This window comes from Mus caroli, chromosome 4 (genome assembly GCF_900094665.2).
Source record: "Mus caroli chromosome 4, CAROLI_EIJ_v1.1, whole genome shotgun sequence".
Classification (NCBI taxonomy): Eukaryota; Metazoa; Chordata; class Mammalia; order Rodentia; family Muridae; genus Mus; species Mus caroli.
The window spans coordinates 120454953-120466442 of record NC_034573.1 but is presented as its reverse complement, the minus strand read 5'-3'; the positions used below and the strand labels follow the sequence as shown (position 1 = coordinate 120466442).

At 55.0% G+C, this 11490-nt stretch overlaps 1 protein-coding gene across 1 annotated transcript in view; it reads right to left on the bottom strand.

Moving 5' to 3' along the window:
- Positions 1-1835: 1835 nt before the first annotated feature.
- Positions 1836-11490, bottom strand: part of Sdc3 (syndecan 3) — a 33211-nt gene continuing 23556 nt past the window's right edge. Inside the window, exons 2-5 of the mRNA XM_021160677.1 lie at positions 11155-11272; positions 8936-9558; positions 6514-6802; positions 1836-5496 (exon numbers count right to left, since the gene is read on the bottom strand). Of these exons, the coding sequence (XP_021016336.1) occupies positions 5330-5496; positions 6514-6802; positions 8936-9558; positions 11155-11272 (1197 nt within the window). The 3' untranslated portion in view covers positions 1836-5329. The remainder of the gene's footprint in view (positions 5497-6513; positions 6803-8935; positions 9559-11154; positions 11273-11490) is intronic.

Sequence of the window (11490 nt, the reverse complement as noted above, 5' to 3'; positions counted from 1 at the left end):
CAAACAGCCATTCTTCCCCCTCTCATCCCGAGGCCCAGAGAGGAGGCCCCCAGCTCCTCACAAGAGTGGTGCTCCAGATGAGGGGTGGCACTCGTGGCCCAAGTCAGGGTCTGTCCTACGTCAGCATAGGTCACATGATCCATGCCCAGGTTCAGGTCATTCATTCACTCCGTAGGCAGTATGCCAGGCCTAGCCAAGAGGAGATCCGCAGTGATCTCATTACTTGGGAGACTGAGAGAAGGAGGATTGTCACAAGTTCTAGGCTACCCTAGACTACCTAAAAAGGCTATTAAATCATCACCATCATCACCGTCATCACCATCATCATCACCATCACAATAATAGCAACAACAATAACAGCCCCCACTTACCCAGTGTCTTCTCCACACCTAACGTGGTTCTTAGCACTGTGCTTACCAGGCAACCTCTACGGTCTCCACTTTCCCGGTGGAACCACTGGAGTTGAAGCAACTCACAGCACGTAGTCACGGCAGAGCCTGCTCTGCAAAGACCCTGACACTGCAGGTTCTCTGTGCACATATAGGGACCCTAGGCTCAGAGAGGGACAAGAGCGTGCACAAGCACACACAGCTGCTCCAAGACTGAGCCTGCTACTCTGTCACGCTGAGAATAAAGTGTTTGCTGCTCAAACGCGCAGCGGAAAGTACCCGGGCAGTTGATTGAGCCTCCTGGAAACAAGCCATCTGAATCCCCCCCATTGAGGCCCTGGGGAGCTGTCTCAGAATTACCACACAGTGGGGAGGTTTGGAGCCGGGAGGCAACATATGAGAAGAAAAAATACTCCCTGCCAGGCTAGTGGCCCCACAGTCTGACTGACTATGGTGTGTGTGTTCGTGTGCATGCATGCATGGATACCTGAGTGAGTGAGTGAGTGTGTACCCACGTGCGCGCGTGCACATGCATGCAGGCATGCATGTGTCATGCCACAGGTGGTATTCCTTGCCTTGTCTTGCTTGGCAGGGTGACCTGTTCACTACTGAGTATCCCAGGCTAGCTCACCTGCAAGAATCTAGAGACTTCCATCTCCCCTGTGCATTCCATTGTATAAATGTGGAGGCTACACACAAGAGCTACCACACCTGGCTTTATGAACATATCAGACCCCAAGGGCACAGTCTCTCATGCATAGCTCCAGTTCCTATATCCTTTAGATTCTCTTTGCAGCCTGAAGCTGGAGTCTCCCTGAGGGGATGAACAGCAAGCCCCTGCCCAACTGCACACAGTCATTGTACTGGCTGGTTTTGTGTGTCAACTGGACACAGGCTGGAGTTATCACAGAGAAAGGAGCTTCAGTTGGGGAAGTGCCTCCATGAGATCCAGCTGTGGGGCATTTTCTCAATTAGTGATCAAGCAGGGAGGGCCCCTTGTGGGTGGTGCCATCCCTGGGCTGGTAGTCTTGGGTTGTATAAGAAAGCAGGCTGAGCAAGCCAGGGGAAGCAAGCCAGTAAGTAACATCCCTCCATGGCCTCTGCATCAGCTCCTGCTTCTTGACCTGTGTGAGTTCTAGTCCTGACTTCCTTTGGTGATGAACAGCAACATGGAGATGTAAGCTGAATAAACCCTTTCCTTCCCAGCTTGCTTCTTGGTCATGATGTTTTGTGTAGGAATAGAAACCCTGACTAAGACAGTCATATACACCATTTCACCTCTTTCAACCAACCACGGTTACCTCAAAGTTCCCATGTGGATGCTGTCCTATTGCCCTGGGTCATTCTCCATCTCCCCAGAGGGACCGTGGCTGGGACACAAGGTGAGCGTGGGCTGTCCCTCCCAAGCCAGTCCCCTACTCATATCACACGTGGGCCACCACACGGCATCTTTCAGCTTAATTTTATTTCCTCTTATAAATGGGCACAGCACAGGGAAATGTTAAAAAACAAAAACTAACAGAAAACAAAACAAAGCAAGCCCTGTCCTTCCCAAGCCAGGGGTGTATGAGCGCCCATGGTAGGGATGGACCAGGCCTTGGTATCTTTATCCATCTGACCCTCTCCTCCTTCTCTTATTTAAGTTTTGGCCATGAACTCAGGACAGGGTTGGTTAATAAACAGGTTATAGGGAGAGAATGGGTAGGAAAAGCCTGGGGAAGGGAGGTAACCCCTGATCCTGGTGACCCAGGGGCTGGGAGGGCTCTGTACAGGAGAGAGGATGAACCAGTAAGTGGGGGAGGGGACACTGTCTCAGGGGGCTCTCTGGAGCCACACTGCCTACGAAAAGTATTTACATGCATTCACCACGCCGGGGCCAGGCACCCAAGCACCCACAGGGCACCTGGGGGAAGCCAGGCCATCAGCCCCTCAGATGGTGACACCAGAGCCCAGTTTGGGCCTCTCTGTAGATCTGTACAGTGTGGGCTTCTATTTACAGACACCAAGGCTGGGAGGCACATCCCAGGAGAAAGCCAGGACAGCCCAGGGAGCCGCAACTGCCCTGAGAGGAGCGTTGGCTCTGCTCTCTGAGGCTCGAGCCCCAGCCAGGAGGCCTGATGGGTAGCTAAGCCAAGCCCAGGGGGTCTGGCCCCAGCATCCTAAGCTCTTGCTGCAGATCTGCTCGGCCAGTCTTGGCTGTCACCCACGTGCCTCTGGCAATCAAGGGGAATCAACCTTACACATAGAGTCCCTAGTCTGGCCCCCAAGAGAGATGAAGCTTAGCTCTTCAGCGCTCTGGCCCCCCCAGCATGTCTTACTCTCTAGGGAAACCAGGGCCCAGAGAAGTCCAGGACACATCACCTCCTCTGATTCAGAATGCACTGTTTCCAGGCATGCCGGCATCCTGAATACCTTCCCAGGAGCACTGAGGTGTCTCTGGACTCCTTTGGGCAGGCTCTGCATGTACCGCACTGTTTCTGGGGCGGGGTGGGAACCCCGCACCCACATTGCACTAGGAAGAGTTCAGTTCACCCTTGGAACTGAGTTCTCTTAAATCGTCCTGGCCTCACCAGGCTAGCCCAGTTTATCTGGGCTTGCTCACACCGTTAACCTTCAGGTCAAACGCCATGGCCATAAAGCCTAGGCGTTGGCCTTGGGGCCGGGACCCCATACTTAAGACCCACTGCCTCTTCTCTCAGATGCTGACACATTAAGAATGCTGGTATCAGGATGCCAAACCCACAGCCCCAAGGCCAGAGCCACCCTGAGATGTGAGAAGTGAACCCTAGCCCAACACAGAAGCTGGGGCCTCCTGCCCTGGTCCTGGTGTCCCCTTGGGCTGAGTACCTGGAGGTTGCCTCACCCAGCTGCTGAGCCTCTCTTTCCAAAGATCTAGTCCCCAAGACTGCAGCTTACCAGGGAGGAGTGGGAGGGTCTGGGACACTGGCTCTCCTCTACGCCCTACCCAGCCCCTGCTGCAGGGAAGATCTTGGCCAAGCTCCCTTCTCCACATCTCACAAGTTTAGGACGCCTCTCATTCCTCCCCCCCCCCCCAAAGACCAGGCCGACTGGCTTACAAAACTCTAAAGTCCCATCAAGGGAGTCATGGAGGTCTGGAAGACAGAACAGAGCCTGACAGGGGGACACCCCCTACCCCCACCCCAGAAAGACAAGCTGTGCCAACTGCCTAGATCCCGTCCATTACCCGGATGTGGTTCTTCAGTCTGCCCAACTCTGCTGTCAGGGAATCTTTAAAATGAAACATAAAGAAACCGTGTGGTCACCTGACTGAACCTGGGACATGTGAGAGATGGTGGGGGGTGCTGGCCAATCACTACCCAAGCTGTGTCCCTTTGGTGCTGAGAGCTCCTTCGGCACGGCCCTTTCACAAAGAGAATGGTGACCCCACACACACATTTAAAATACCTCTGAAATAGCCCCACTTCTAAGGATAACAGAGACAGGATGGTAGACTTGAGGCCTGTGACACCCTTGTCCCCATCAATGATTCTCAGGGCCTATAGCATTGGGATGAGTCTGCTGGGCTATGGGTTCATCTGGATATAGCCAGAACTGCCAAGTTGCCTGGTCAGTTGTGTCCACAGAAAGGACCCAGGGTTGGTAGGCCTGAGGTTGGCCTCACCAGGTCAGGGCAGGGCAGGGGACACAGAGGGCCTGGGCGGAGCCCGCCCTCACAGGCACTTTGGAGACACGTGTCCTGGGAGGCAGAGACAGCTCCTGGCTCAGAGCAGAAAGGAGATACATGGAGACCAGGGACAACCCACACAGCGCCTTGGTCCTGGGAGGCCCTAGCTCCCTTCTTGCTTCAGACTTGGCTGGTGGAGGCTAGCCCCAAACTTCTCTGTGAGCCACAGTGGAGGGAGAGCCTGCATTATCTGTGTGGGCTTGTGACTGACGTCAGCTGGGGTCAGCATCAGTGTGGCTGGTATAGGTCATGGTGGGGACCAAGTGGAATAGAGTGACTCTGGGGGACCCAATATGGGCTGATGCCTACAACTCGGTCCTGCCTTCCTCAGTGACCTGGATGGTTAGAGGAGCCAGATGCAGGACCAATGTGTGTAAAGAGAATAGATTGGGAGGAAGGTGGCGTGGTCGCCACTGGTGACAATGACAGTGGCCTACGACGTAGCAGAAGCATCAGGATGGCTGCGCACTGCGTGAAGGTGGTGCGTGTGTGTGATGTCTCGCTGGCTGGGTGGTCAGGACTGGGTATGTTTTTGTCTCCTGTGTGAATGCATTTTAGGATTCTAGCAGTGGTTGACGGAGGCGATGTGGCATCCCCTCTCAGGAGGGATGCTAGACTGGCCTCACTTACCACTGGCTGCCCTGTACACTGAAGGAAGCCCTTTCCCTGGGAGGCAATGCAGGAAGAGGTGCAGCCTGGGGACCTGTGCATTTGGCAGGGGGGAGGGGGCGGTGACCCCATCATGAGCTCAGGCTGGTGACAAAGGGCACCCTCCTGTCGAGAGAGAGGCCACAGCAGCTCGAGGCCACAGCATCTGGGTGATTTTGAATTGGAGGGCTAGATGGGCCATGTATTATTGGTTCTAGAAGCCAGCATGGTGGCCTCTGGAGCAAGAAGAGGACATCAGCAAGCACTGTGGGCCATCTTAACCCTGCCCCTGCCCCTGTTTCAACCAGCAACCCAGGACTTCCTTCCTTTTATCCATGGGACACAAGGTCCTGAAGCCCTGGGGCTGGAGGGAATGGGACCAGAGAAGGGGTCATAAGGACACAGTCTGGGGCAGATGGCGGCACCTCTGCTCCTTAGGACAGTCTGTGTTACGCTAGCAGCCTGAGCAGAAAGAAGCAGGGCCAGGCTCCATCCCAGGCCCAGGCCCAGGATCAGGCCCGGGCTGCTGCTGGGGCTAGGGACTGGGCGAGGCGGAGTGGAGGCTGCAGGAGGCACTGTGGCTCTGCTAAGCGTAGAACTCCTCCTGCTTGTCAGGCTTCTGGTACGTGACGCTTGCCTGCTTGGGCTCTTCCAAGGTGTAGCTGCCTTCGTCCTTCTTCTTCATGCGGTAGATGAGCAGCGTGACCAGGAAGGCAGCGAAGAGGGCACCCACCACCCCGCCCACGATCACGGCTGTGAAGAAAGAGACAGAGGTCAAGGCCCAGAGGCAGCTTAAAAGGTTGGGGTGCCAAGGAGCTAAAGAGGTCTGCAACCCTATAGGTGGAACAACAATATGAACTAATAATACATAACTAATATGTACCCCTGGAGCTCGTGTCTCTAGCTGCACATGTAGCAGAAGAGAGGAAAGAGAGGCCCCTTGGTCTTGCAAACTTTATATGCCTCAGTACAGGGAACGCTAGGGCCAAGAAGTAGGAGTGGGTGGGTAGGGGAGTGGCAGGGGGAGGGTATGGGGGACTTTTGGGATAGCATTTGAAATGTAAATGAAGAAAATACCTAATTAGAAAGAAAGAAATGAACAGAAGCATATAAAAAAACTAAACATACATATATGTATATTAATTAATTAATTAATTAATTTTTTAAAAAGGTTGGGGTACTAGCAGGCTAGGCATCCTCCTGGACCTGGAGTCAGAGACAGAATACCAGTAAGGACAGCACTGGTGTCACCTACAGTTCCCAATCCTTTCCAATGGCTCAGCAATGACTTTGCATCCCTAGGATGGAGGCAGGTGACCTGGTCCTTGTCAGTATCAAACGTCAGATGCCTCACTTCCTCAAAACTATTAGGAAGGGAAGGCCCCTCCCCCACACTGCCAGACCACCACCCACTGTCTCCAAGGGGAGATGGGAACCTCGACAGGAGAGCCAGTTGGATCCCAAGTCCTACCAGGGTAAAGCCTTCAAGGTCTTAGGTAAAGGCTGGGTTAAAGGTCAGGCCAAAAGACAGGTCGGAGGTTAGCACCTAGGAAGAAAGGTCCCACAGGGTCAACTGGGGTGACCCCCAAGAAAGCAAGGTTCCTAAGTCAGAGACTATGGAGGGGTCAGAGGGCATAAAGAAAGTTCTAGAGAGAGAAGAACACAAAATGAAGACCGGAGCCGGGGGGAAGGGGGGAGATCAGGCTTTCCCTTCCTGCCTCACAGGAACCTCACACCCTGCCTTGCCCCAGGCCTGGAGCCTGCCCTCACCTACGAGCACCTCCTTCCGCTCCAGTATGCTCTTCTGAGGGAGCTGGGCGGCCGAGCTGCCCGAATCGATGGCATTGTCGTGGAGGCCAGGGCCTGGGCGGGCACCCTTGGGCAGTGTCCCCAGTGGAGGTGACGGCTTGGTTGCGGCTCCTTCCACAGCCACCACCTCATTGGCCGTGTCTGGCTGCGTGGTCTCTTCTTGAAGCTCAAAGTCTCCGCTGGGCCCCCCACTTACTGGCACCTCTGGCTCATCCTGGATGGTGGTCAGAAGGGACTCTGGAGTTGGGGTCTGAAGAAACGGTAGTATGACTTAGGGTTAGGTACTCCAGACACACAAGCCTACACCAGGTGGGGCCAGCACTGTCTCTGCAAAGAAGGGATTAGTATATCCCCAATTTACAGAGCGGTAAACAAGCCCAGAGAGGTGATGTGACTTTCTCGAGGACCCCCAGCTAATACATGGGAGAAGCAGAACTAAAATCTAGACCTCTCTGATTCCAGTCTGCACTTCCAATTACTGGACCTTGTATTGCTATTCTCATCCTGACGACATCCTGTCCCCATCCTGTCCCCATGACTTCCTCTCCAGCTGCCTTAGAACAATCTTGGTCGATTCCTGTCCAGGAGCGGGGGTTTGTCTGGGGCCTGCTAGGCCTGGCTCTGTCCTCATGTATACTACACGAGTATGTCCCTTCACCTGGAGGCCGGTCTGTGAGCTGATATCCCCAAACAAACCCAGTGACCAGCAGTGTATGACTCCCCACTGCAGCAGCTGAGCTGAGGGACTGAAGTGAGGCCATGGGAGCTGCTGAGAGGTGGTGTACACAGCTGCTTCATGACAGAGAGGCAAGGGTGGGCCTGAGTATGGCAAGGCCAGGCCCCAAACCTCCGACACCTGCTTCTGTTTCTGCTTCTGGGCCACACCCTGCCAGTGTTCCTCCTTCCCGAAAGGCTCCCTCTCTGAGGGAAGGCCCTGAGCACGAGCCTTATGGGACTGGCTGGGGCCAGAGAGGGTCTGCAGGGCTCCAAAGTCCACTCCTAGGCCCTAAGGTCCCTGCAAGGTTGAAGGCCCGCTGCTTTGAGGGTCTCGATAGTCATTGTGTCCCCTTCCAGTTTGGTGCTTGAAAAATAGTTTTTCCAGCCAGGGCCTCATGTAGCCCAGGCTGACCTAGAACTGGCTACATAAGGGAGGACAACTTTAAACTTCTAATTCTCCTACCTCTACCTCTCAGGTGCAGGAATCCCAGGCATGTGCCACCACCCTGGCTTTCTTGTGCACGTTCATGGTGCAAGGCACAGGACAGGCTGCAGTCCCCTGGAGTCCCTCCACCCTCATCACGGTCTCTCCTTCAATCCCCATGCCCTACCTAGCTTAACCCTGGCCCCAGCTCAAGGGCCCCCTAACTTCAGAAACCCCCAAGCTTCAGGGGCCCCCACCCTTAGGAACCTAAGCTCAAGGGGCCCCAGCCAGCCAGTGTTTGAATCCTGATTCAACTACTACCCAAGGAACCTAGAAACATGACTTCCTCTACCTCACATGAAAAAAGAGGTGATCAGTCAGCAGGACGGGGAGGGGCGAGGCTGGAGAAGTATTCAGGGAGAGTGCCCTGCTCTGGCTGCAGCCAGGTGTCTCCCCACAGCACCCACTTAATCACCCTCAGGCCATGACGATGACAACCATGGAGCAGCTGGCTTGTGGACTGTTCTAGAATTCTAAGAACTAAATGGTCAGGAAAGACCATGTACAGACCACGCCAGGCCTCTCTCCCTGTCTCTCTGTCTCTGCCTGTCTCTGTCTCTCTCTCTTTGAAACAGTCTTACTGCGTAGCCCAGGCTGACCTGAACTTGCAGCAATCCTCCTGTCTCAGTTTCTTCAGTGATAAGATTACCGGTGTGTGTATCTTCTCTGGTAAAGAAATGAAGACACAGAAAGCACCAACTACCTACTAATGTCTTAAGACGAAAGAGAAAAAGGATGGCAGGTGGCTTAAATCCAGGTGGACAGCCTCTTATTTACTCTTTCTTTTCTTTGTTTCTAGCTCTGGCCATCCTGGAACTCATGCTGTAGACCAGGCTGTCCTCAAACTCATAGAGATCTGCCCGCCTCTGCCTTTAAAGTGCTGGGATTAAAATTGTGTGCCACCACACCTGGTTGGCTGAAAATCTTTCAGTGTTGCTCAGGACATGAATTCCCAGTCAGGCACACCCACCATTCCCCAACTGCGCCCCACAAATCCACCTAATTGATGCCTTGGCTCAATAGCAGCCATTACTCAGCTGGCCCGGCTCTCTGACCTCCCCCAACCCCATCCAGAGGCTCCCACTCAGCACACACACTAGGCCCACCTTGCCTACTTCACCCCTGGTACCTCCTGGTCCCTGCCCAACCCATCTCTGCTAACCCCTCACCCACTGTCCTCACCTGAGCCACCTCTGTGGGTCCAGGAGCCGTGGTCCCCAACGGCAGGGTACTCCTCTCAGCAACATCAGGCTCCTGGGTGGTGACTGGCCGAGGAAGGGCTCGTGGCCGCGAGGTAGCTGTGTTGACCAGCCTAGGTGTCGGGGCCTCTGTGTCCAAGGTAGCCACAGTAGTGGGCGGTGAGGGTGCTGCTGGGGTAGTGACCTTGACTGTGGCAGCTGTGGTCAGGGGAAGAGGCAGCATCCCCTGTATGCCGGTGGTCCTTACATCAGCCACGGTAGCCGTGGCAGGGGGCGCCTCTGGAGTGCTAGGGGCAGTGGTGGCTGCTGTGGCAGGTGCTGTGGCCATAGTTGGGGCCCCTGTGGTGGTGGCCGTGGTGGTAGATGTGGTGGTAGAGATGGTGGTAGCTTTCTGGCTGGGCTCTTCTACGACCTCTGTCACCTCTGTCACCAGTGGGGGACTGGTGACTGGTTCAGGGCTGGGGTGCTCAGAAAGGAGTTCCTCAAACGGGGTGTCCACTGGCTGGATAACGGTCGTGGGTAGCATGGCAGGTGCAGTGGGCGCAGCCAGGGCCATATCAGGGATGAACCGCATGGCCGTCTCAAGGCCGGACTCCTGCTCGAAGTCTGAGGGGGTGGGGAAAGGAAAGCTCTGGGGAGTGGGTGTTTCTCACCCCCAGGTCCCCAGGCAGGCATTGCCTTCCCAGCAGGACACCCCACCTCCCCAAGCGATTTCCCCAGGAAAACAAGACAGAAAGGAAGAGGTTTGAGCAGATGCTAGCCCGTGCCTCGTCAAAATCCTCGAGGGGGCCACGACTTCCAGGCAGCCTGCCCTGACTGCCAACCTGAGGCCTAGCAACTGCTGACCGAAGCCTCTGTCTGGAATCCATCCATTCAGGGCTACAGGAGAGCAAGGCCTGGCCCCGTGAGAAGGAGGGCCAGACCCAAGGACATGCTCCACACAAAGTCATGGCAGCAGAGACCCTGAGCCACTCCACCTTCCATACGTGAGCAGATCACCAGAGGGGATGAGGCCTTCTTGCAGAGCCCTTCCCAGGCCACGGGCACAACTCAAGAAGGGGTAAGATGAGAGGCTTGGAGGGGACAAGATGAGGGAGTTAGGAGATGTGAGGAGAGGCCATGGCCAGGGAGGGTCGAGAGCAGGAAACAGTGACATTTTTGGTTGGTTGGTTGTTTTTTTGTTTTTGTTTTTGTTTTTGTTTTTGTTTTTGTTTTTGTTTTTGTTTTTTGAGACAAGGTTTCTCTGTGTAGCCCTGGCTGTCCTGGAACTCACTTTGTAGACCAGGCTGGCCTCAAACTCAGAAATCCGCCTGCCTCTGCCTCCTGAGAACAGTGACATTTTAGAGGAGGGCACCAGGTTCCTGAGGAAGAGGCTTAAAGCAGAGCTGGAGGGAGACTAGAGGCAGAGCTAAGTCAGGCGGCTCAGGAAGGAGCAGGAGCCTGGAATAGTGGTCACACATCCATCCCCAGGCTGGTTCCATCTCAGCACGCTCCCTCAGTTACCAGCTTCATGACCACGCTGACTTCCTGTGCCCACCTCCCAGAGCCTTTAGGAGGAAGGTTAACGCCTCAGTAGACAGGAATATGGGAGTGGCAAGGGGGTCAGAAGTCACTCAGCTGCCTGGTCACAAGGCCCTGACGGAGCTGCTACATCTACTGTCACCCTGTCTGGCCCACAGTCGACTAAAGATAGAGCCAGCAACCCAATCCCAGGCCCCTGAAGCCCATTGTAGCCCTACCTCAACCTCAGCTTCCCCACTATTGATGGACCCAAAGGGTCACCTGCTCCAGATGGGACCACAAAGGACATCCCTGGTAAGGACATCCCACACAGCCTTTCAAATGTAATGGTTGCCGAGCTGGGAACACTGAGTGACTATCTATGTTTATTCAACAAGCTACAGGGTAGGAGCCACAGGGAAGGAACCACAGGAGCCATGGGGCAGGAGCCATGGGGCTGGAGCCACGGGGCAGGAGCCATGGGGCTGGACACAGGCCCATACTGCACATGCAGACACAGGGACAAGAGTCCTGGGCTCTGAAGGCTTCCCTAGTCTTCTCCCTACCAGAAAGATGTTCTGCCTCCCTCCTCCTTGAGGTCTTGATCTCCATACAGTGGCAAGACTCATTCAAGTGACCTTAAAGGCTCCCGGGTTGGTGCCAGATACCAGAGATGGGCAGGGAGACCTGGGGACTACTTACAGCCAGAGCCTGACCCCGAGTAGAGGTCGTCTAGTTCATCATCAGGAAAGGAGTCGTCATCCCCTGAGCCCTCAAGATCCACCGGCCTCTCGAAGTTCTCATTGCGCCAGCGTTGAGCCTGGGAGGGTGCAGACACACACAGGGCTAGGTACCCAAGGTATTGGCCCATACAGGCCCAAGAGACAACAGGCGCATTCGTGGGCAGAGTGGCCAATACGTGCTACAGAGAGCTGGGTGTTGGTGGATGGCCACTTCCCACCTACCCAAGGCCATGGTAGAAAAGCTCTCCTTTATCTGCCAGCTGCCACTAGAGACCACCAGCTGCCGACCCCCCAG